At 39.0% G+C, this 7,800-nt stretch overlaps 1 protein-coding gene across 2 annotated transcripts in view; it reads left to right on the top strand.

Moving 5' to 3' along the window:
• Window positions 1-7,532, top strand: part of EIF2AK3 (eukaryotic translation initiation factor 2 alpha kinase 3) — a 70,203-nt gene extending 62,671 nt beyond the window's left edge. For both annotated transcript variants that reach the window (XM_059942842.1, XM_059942844.1), the window contains 2 exons: window positions 4,946-5,008; window positions 6,322-7,532. In XM_059942842.1, the coding sequence (XP_059798825.1) occupies window positions 4,946-5,008; window positions 6,322-6,522 (264 nt within the window). In that variant the 3' untranslated portion in view covers window positions 6,523-7,532. The remainder of the gene's footprint in view (window positions 1-4,945; window positions 5,009-6,321) is intronic.
• The last annotated feature ends 268 nt before the right edge of the window (window positions 7,533-7,800 follow it).

Genomic DNA, 7,800 nt, shown 5'->3' on the forward strand with positions numbered 1-7,800 from the left:
TCCAGAATAGGCAAATCCATAGAGACAAGGTAGATTAGTAGTTGCCAGGAGCTGGGGGTAGAAGGGGATGGAGAGTGATTGCTTAATAAGTACAAGGTTTTTCTTTGGGTGATGAAAATGTTCCAGAATTAGAGAGTGGTGATGGTTGTACAACATTGTGAATAGAATAAAAATCACAGAATCATACACTTTAAAATGGTTAAAATGGTGAATTTTATTTCAATAAACACATTTTCTAAAATATGTAGTTATGTAAAAATTTTTTGGTTAAATTAAGCCATGCAAGTATTGTTCTATGCTACACCAAATAATGTACCCTGACTTTCTTTTCTTTCTGATACAATCCTTTTTTTCAGAATTTCCTTTTCTCAATTGCTTTAGTTTTCTATGAACCTTTGCTGTAATTTTTAACAGATGTGCAAAAGTCTGTCACATATCAAACAGTATTTGCTCTGTGCTTCAGTATAGCTTATCCAGATAGATAGATAGATAGATTGATTGATTGATTTAATTTGTTTTCCCCTGGAGTCTTTCTTCTCAAAGCTTTGTTCTCCAGCCTGGACCAGTTACCCCCTAGACCTTCTGTAAGCTGTCATCCAAGGATGCACTTCCCTACTCTCCTGGCTTGGATCCCTTGTTTCCTAGCTTCCATGTTTTGCTTTGTTTTATTTTCTTGCACTACTCTCTTATTTTGCTGGAGCACATTCTGCAGTAAATTCCTCAGAAACAATGTATGAGAAAGAAATTTTTAGAGTCCTCGGGTATCTGAAAATGTACCTTTTTTTCCATTTTCATACATAACTGATATATTGGCCAGGTTCCAATTCTAGATGGAAAATAACTTTCCTTCAGAACCTTGAGAGCATTGCTCCATTTCCTTACAGCTTCCAGCGCTGCTGTTGAAAAGCAGATACCATTCTGATGCCTGATTTTTTAATATAGGGTATCTTGGACCTGTTACATTTTCGTTTCTGGAATCTTTAGGGCTTTAGTTTTATCAGTGCTGTTACAAAATTTAGTCCTTTCACTGATCTTCTCCTCCTGCCACCATTGTACTTAGCACTTGGTAGATTCAGTTAGAAGAGGTGAAACCTTCAGTTCTAGTAAATTTCTTATATTATTTTTGATAAATTCTCCAATTTTTCTATTTTTTTTTCTTTTCCTGGAACTCCTGACTTAATCCTAAAAATGCCTAATTTTTTTTCCCTCCTATTTTCCATCTTTGTCTTTTTGTACTTTTTTTAAAAAATTTTATTTATTTTATTTTTTGCTGTGTTGGGTCTTCGTTGCTGCACGCACGCTTTTCTCTAGTTGCGGCGAGCGGGGGCTACTCTTCATTGTGGTGCGTGGGCTTCTCATTGCAGTGGCTTCTCTTATTGCAGACCACAGGCTCTAGGCACGTGGGCTTCAGTAGTTGTGGCACATGGACTCAGTAGTTGTGGCTCGTGGGCTCTAGAGTGCAGGCTCAGTAGTTGTGGTGCACGGGCTTAGTTGCTCCATGGCATGTGGGATCTTCCCGGACCAGGGCTTGAACCCGTGTCCCCTGCATTGGCAGGCAGATTCTTAACCACTGCGCCACCAAGGAAGCCCTGTACTATTTTTTGCAAGAGTTCCTTAACTTGTTATTCTGACTTTCCTAAGTCCTTTATTTTGACAATCCAATTTTTATTGTCCAAGATTGTTCCGTTTTTATAGTATTTCGCTCTGTTTACATGAACTCAGTATCTTCACGTTGCTGAGAATCTCAATTACGTGTATGTATATATTTTAAGTTTTCTATCCCCCTGTATTGTCTCTTTCCTCTGGGTTTTTTTTTTTTAAACTTTCTATTTTGAAATTATTATAGATCCACAGGAAATTGCAAAGACAGAGAGATACCCTCCACCCACTTTCTGCTGACAGTTACATTTGACATAATTACAGTACAACATAAACTTGACATTGGTACAGTGTATGTATATAGTTCCATGTTATTTTATTTCAGTATAGGTTTGTGTAACCACCACTGCAATCTAGATACAGAACTGTTACATCAATACAGAAAACTCCGTCTTGCTACCCCCTTATAGTCACACTTCCTTCCCTCCCTGCCAGCATCTCTGAGTCTTTTAATGATTTGTGTGTGTGTGTGTGTTTCTCATGCTGATAATCCTTAGCTGTCCATTCATATTTAAGAATAGGGCTCTTGGAGACTTCCCTGGTGGTCCAGCGGTTAGGACTTGGCACTTTCCCTCCCGGGTCCCGGGTTCGATCCCTGGTCGGGGAACTAAGATTCCTGCAAGCCGCGCAGCACAGCCAAAAAGAACAGGGGAAAAAAAAAGGAAGAAGAATAGGGCTCTAAAATGGTGACTAGAAGTGGACCTCACTGTAAGGGTTACGATCCAGTTCTTACTTCAGGGTGGGGGGCGCAGAACTCCCACATGTCAGCATCTATAGGCCTTTCCTCATTTTCTCCAGAGAAGAAGCTCCCATTCTCCTGCCGGAGAAAGCGTCGGGATGGGGTGTGGAGAGTTCTTACTGTTTCACATGCAGATCTTCACTGCATCCTTCCGTGTTCCATGCCCACCCCCGACTCATCCTCGTTCTATCAACCCTAAGTCTGGAATGCCTTGGTTCCGTTTCTCCAGAGAGCAAACCTTATGTGTTATATGGGGATATATCACTCCGTCCGTATACAGACCTTTCGACAGCTGTCCTGCTGCCATCCTTGAGCCTCACCCCCATGCCCAGCAGGTTTCCGCGCAGCTAATCAGTTCCCTCTCTGTTGGCCTTATCCCTCACAGGCACCCTGGTTTACCTTCCTCTGTTCTGCTAAAGAAGTTGCTATGCTTCCGCTGCTTTCTCTCTTTCAAAAATGTAATCTATTCTTCCATTGCAGTCATCCTTATAGACTTACAGTACGTTTTACCTTCCTTGGCAGTTGTTTTAGTGAAAATGCTTACTAGAAATATAGTAGAAAATCTGCCATGTTTAGCCAGAACCCCTCTGAAATTCCATTAGTACATGTAAAAGAGACTATTCAATGATTTGACCAAGATCTTTTTTTAAAATTAATTTTAAAAATTAATTTACATACATACATATATGAGGTATAATTTACATACATACAACATACCCACTTTGTACATTTTCATGAGTTTTGACACATTTATACATCCACATAATCACCACTACATTCAAAGTATAGAACATCTGTATCACCCCAGAAAGTTGCCTTTTGCTCCTTCCCAGTCAGTCCCCTGTCTTTCCAGGCTCCACCTGGACCCCAGGCAACTGCTGATCTGTTTTCTGTCTTTTCTAAAGTTTCGTATAAATTGAATCATGCATGTCTATCCTCTTTTGTGTCTGCCTTCTTTGACTCACTATAAAGTCAGTAGTTCCTTCCCTTTTATTAATATTCCATGGTATATATACCACAGTTCATGTGTCCAGTTACCTGTTGAGAAACATTTACGACTAAAGTTGCTGTGAACATTTGTGAACAAGTCTCTTTGTAGACATACATATGTATCCTTAGTCTCTGGTAATTACGAGGTAGGATTGATAAGCTCTGTGGTAAGTGGTTTAACTTTATAAGAAAGTGTCATTTCATATACTCACCAGCAGTGTAGGAGAGATCTAGGTCTTCCACATCCTCAACACTTATGTTTCAGTCTTTACATTTTTAGACATTCTGATAGGGGTATAATGGAATCATACTGTGGTTTAAGTTTGCATTTCTCTGATAACTAATGACCTTGACCGTCTTTTCAAGTCCTTTGCCAAGTATATGTATTGTGACTAATTTATTCCAGTCTGTGGCTTGCCATTTCATTTTCTTAATGGTGTCTTTCACAGGGTAGTAGATTTTAATTTTAAAGTTCAGCTTACCATTCTTTTATGCTTATGCTTTTTGTTGAAAAGACTCTCTGTTTCCCCATTGAGTTATGGCCAGGGTCTCTTTTAAATTCTAAGTTATAAAATAAAAACTTTAAGAATGTTATGGGATTATAAATTAATTCCATGAGTCCAGACTCAAGCATTTATTTGCACTTAGTTTGGTACGACCTACCTATTAGCAGGTGAAACCCTCCCTTCTAGGGCCTGCAGCATAGATTCTTCTAGTGAAGCATCTGTTTTCCTTTAGTGGGAAGTGACAAATGCCAACCCAGTTCATATTTTTGTTCAGGTACACTCCAGCTTATTTCTCAAGAAATATGAAGACATATTTATTTCATTTCTCAAAACTGGTTTTTGTCATCATTACAAAAGGAATATCAGGCACTGTGCTAAGTAGTTTGCCTGAATTACCTCATTTAAGTCTCAGAGCAATCACACACGGTGGGCCCTGTTATCCTGTTTGTATGGAAATTTCCCAAATAACTAGTTTAGTTTTATATTCAGAATTTAGCATAATTGACTTGGTTTTCTTCACTCAAAAAAAAAAAGAAAAAGAAGAAAGACTATGTCTTTTTATATCAAATACAAGAGGTTAGTGACTAGTAGAAAAACTTACCCACTTAAGAACACAAATGTGGGCTTCCCGGGTGGCGCAGTGGTTAAGAATCCACCTGCCAGTGCAGGGGACACGGGTTCGAGCCCTGGTCCGGGAAGATCCCACATGCCGCGGAGCAGCTAAGCCCGTGCACCACAACTACTGAGCCTGCGCTCTAGAGCCCGTGAGCCACAACTACTGAGCCCGCGTGCCACAACTACTGAAGCCCACGCGCCTAGAGCCCGTGCTCCTCAACAAGAGAAGCCACCACACTGAGAAGCCCGTGCACCGCAACGAAGAGTAGCTCCTCTTGCCGCAACTAGAGAAAGCCCACGCGCAACACCTAAGACCCAACGCAGCCCAAAATAAATAAATAAAATAAATAAATTTTAAAAAAAATCTCTCTATGTTTAAATAGATCCACATATCAAAATAGATTTAAAGATAAGTAACACTTTTCTTTCTTTTCAGATCTTAACTGATGTAAGAGATCTCAAATTTCCACCACTATTTACTCAGAAATATCCTCGTGAGGTTGGTATTAATTCTCATCTTTTATTTTCTTTAGAATCTTACTTAGAACGTGAAGCGTCCTTAGCAGTCAGCTCATGAGTTGCCCCGTTTTACAGATGAGGAAGCCTGAGGTCTAGAGAGGAAAGGGACCTGATCCCAAGAACACACAACTTGTTAAAACCAAAGGCCGTGACTCGGTCCCAGGTCCTGGGCCCAGTGCTCTGTGCTCCAAGCTGCATGACGTCCCATCTGGGAATTGTAGCAACCTTGCGTTTCGATGAGGCTGAACTCCTAGCTCACCCTCACAGCCGTAGAGTTGCCATTATGATCATGCCATTAATTTCTTTATCTTAGTGAATTTGGGAGAGATCTTAAAAACTGGCTTCTTTTTAAAAAAAAGTCACTAATTTCCACTGATTTTGTGTGTTGGAGTTATGCCCCTCAGAGTGACACAGTAAATGGTTCAGAAGAGTGGGAAGGGAAAATTAAGCTGGTCTTGATGGTGAAAACTGTGTGTAATGAATTTTTGAAGTTTCTTTTTGCAGCTTTTGTTTACTTCATAATATGTCCACAAACATATCACTTTAAAATTTAAGTGTTGATAAATCTTGAATTTTCTTAGTAAATTAAGTTTAGGTAAATTAGACTGTGTGGCTAATCATCAAGTTGGAAAAAGTCTAATTGATCTTTCAATATTATAAGTATAACAAAGGGTTGCATTAAAAATGAACTTTATAGCAATATAGAGATATGCCGACCTAAAGTGAAATATATTTTACAAAAACTATTCTGTTATGTATTTTGCAAAGTCGGTGAATCAATCCCTGGGGGGCTCATCAGAATCCATGTTACATTAAAGGGGTTCAAAAAATCAGTAAAAAGGGCTAGGTACTGATCACTGGCATGGTTATTTTTTAATTGAAACCTTTGAGATAATTGTACATTCATATACAGTTGTAAGATGAATTTATTTTAAAAGTCAGAGTATGCCTGCGTTTCAAAGATGTGATTGAAGACAGTTTATTGTATGTTAGAAAACAACCAATTACCCCAAAATGGTCCATGTGTATTTGGAGCAGGGATTGGGCAAACTATGACCCACAGACCAAATCCAGCCTGCTGCCTATTTTGGTAATAAAGTTTTATGGGATCACAGCCAGGCCCACCTGTTTATATATGGTCTGGGGCTGCTTTTGTATTTCAATAGCAGAGTTGAGAAGTTGTGTCAGAAACTGGCTCGCAAACTTAATATAGTTATAGAGACATTTGGCTGACTCCTGAATTAGGCAGCTGGTTAGTGGCCCTTTTATTACCACACAATTTTTATCTTTCAGTATGTAATGGTGCAAGACATGCTCTCCCCATCCCCTACGGAACGGCCTGAAGCTGCGAACATTATTGAAAATGCTATATTCGAAGACTTGGAGTTTCCAGGAAAAACAGTTCTCAGACAGAGGTCTCGCTCCATGAGCTCATCAGGAACAAAGCAGTCAAGACACTCCAGCAGCTCCCATAGCCCTTTGCCAAGCAATTAGCCTTAAGCTCTGCTCGCCTCCCTAACAGGTGACACGGAATAGCCCACTTCGAAGGAATGTTGCTTTCCAAAATCGTGAACTTGAAAATTTCGTTCTTTGCTCGATTTCATTTTGGACTACTTTTTCTAAATCAAATTTAAACTGGATTTTGGAGCTCAAACCTTTGAGCCACCTCTTGATTTTTGCTCTGCTCAAGGAGAGGGCTGTCACTAACTCACACGTGGTCCTCTTCCTTCGTTGGTCTCTTGAAATCGGCCGGCCAAGCATCCTAACCCTCACGTTTTGTCTAAGGAGGTGGAAGCAACCCCTAAAATGTATAGAGAGAATTAGAAAATGGAAATATTTTTATAGTACAGAAAAACAGAAGTCCCTACATGTAGTAACCATACTGTTCTAGAAATACACTTTCTAGAGATATAGTGGTGATTTTGAAACTGATTTCCAAAAAAGCTGACTCCATTTTTGTCCCTGGTGGGTAAATGAGGAATCTGCGTTATTTTGGAAGAAAAATAGCACAAATTGTATAGTGGTTTATGTCCATAGCTAGTTTTCTAGTGACATTCGTAGCATTAAATAGCTTTATTCCTTAGATGGTTCTAGGGGGAGTTTAAGAGCTTTTTGTACTTTTACCTCCAGTAAAGGGAAAATGAAGCTTTTTGTGTAAATTGGTCAAAAGTTCTGGTTTGGGGAGGAAAAAAGCCGTAGTAAGAAATGAATCATATATTACAACTAACTTCTTCAATTATGGACTTTTAAAATCTAACGAAATCTTAAGTGTCTTAAATATAATACTGTAGGTTGGTATTTTCCCAAAACTGATTGTAGATAACAGTTTAATCATCTAACTTGCTAACATGTTTTTATTTTTCACTGTAAATATGTTTATTTTTTATTTATAAAAATTCTGAACTCAATCCATTTGGGTTGGTGGTGTATAGAACGCACTTAAGTGCGTTAACTATTGTGACTTCTTTCAAGTCTAAATGATTTAATAAAACTTTAAAAAATGATTTATGGTTAATTCTTATTTTGTGGGGAACTAACCCTGAAATGGTAGTTTCTCAAATTTATAAAATGGGATCATAGGTCTAAGAACAGTCATAACCCTACTCTCAAGAAAACTTACTCCTAACCTGTTCTAAACAGGCATCTTCCCGTCATACCCCAAGGACTTGACAGGACCAAGTCCTTTTCACAATTCACTGGACTCATAATCCAGGGACATTAGCTCAGTTCCTACTCGGTGCCAGGGACATAAAGAACACCCTGCCCTAAAGG

This window comes from Balaenoptera ricei, chromosome 13, assembly GCF_028023285.1.
Source record: "Balaenoptera ricei isolate mBalRic1 chromosome 13, mBalRic1.hap2, whole genome shotgun sequence".
Taxonomy (NCBI): domain Eukaryota; kingdom Metazoa; phylum Chordata; class Mammalia; order Artiodactyla; family Balaenopteridae; genus Balaenoptera; species Balaenoptera ricei.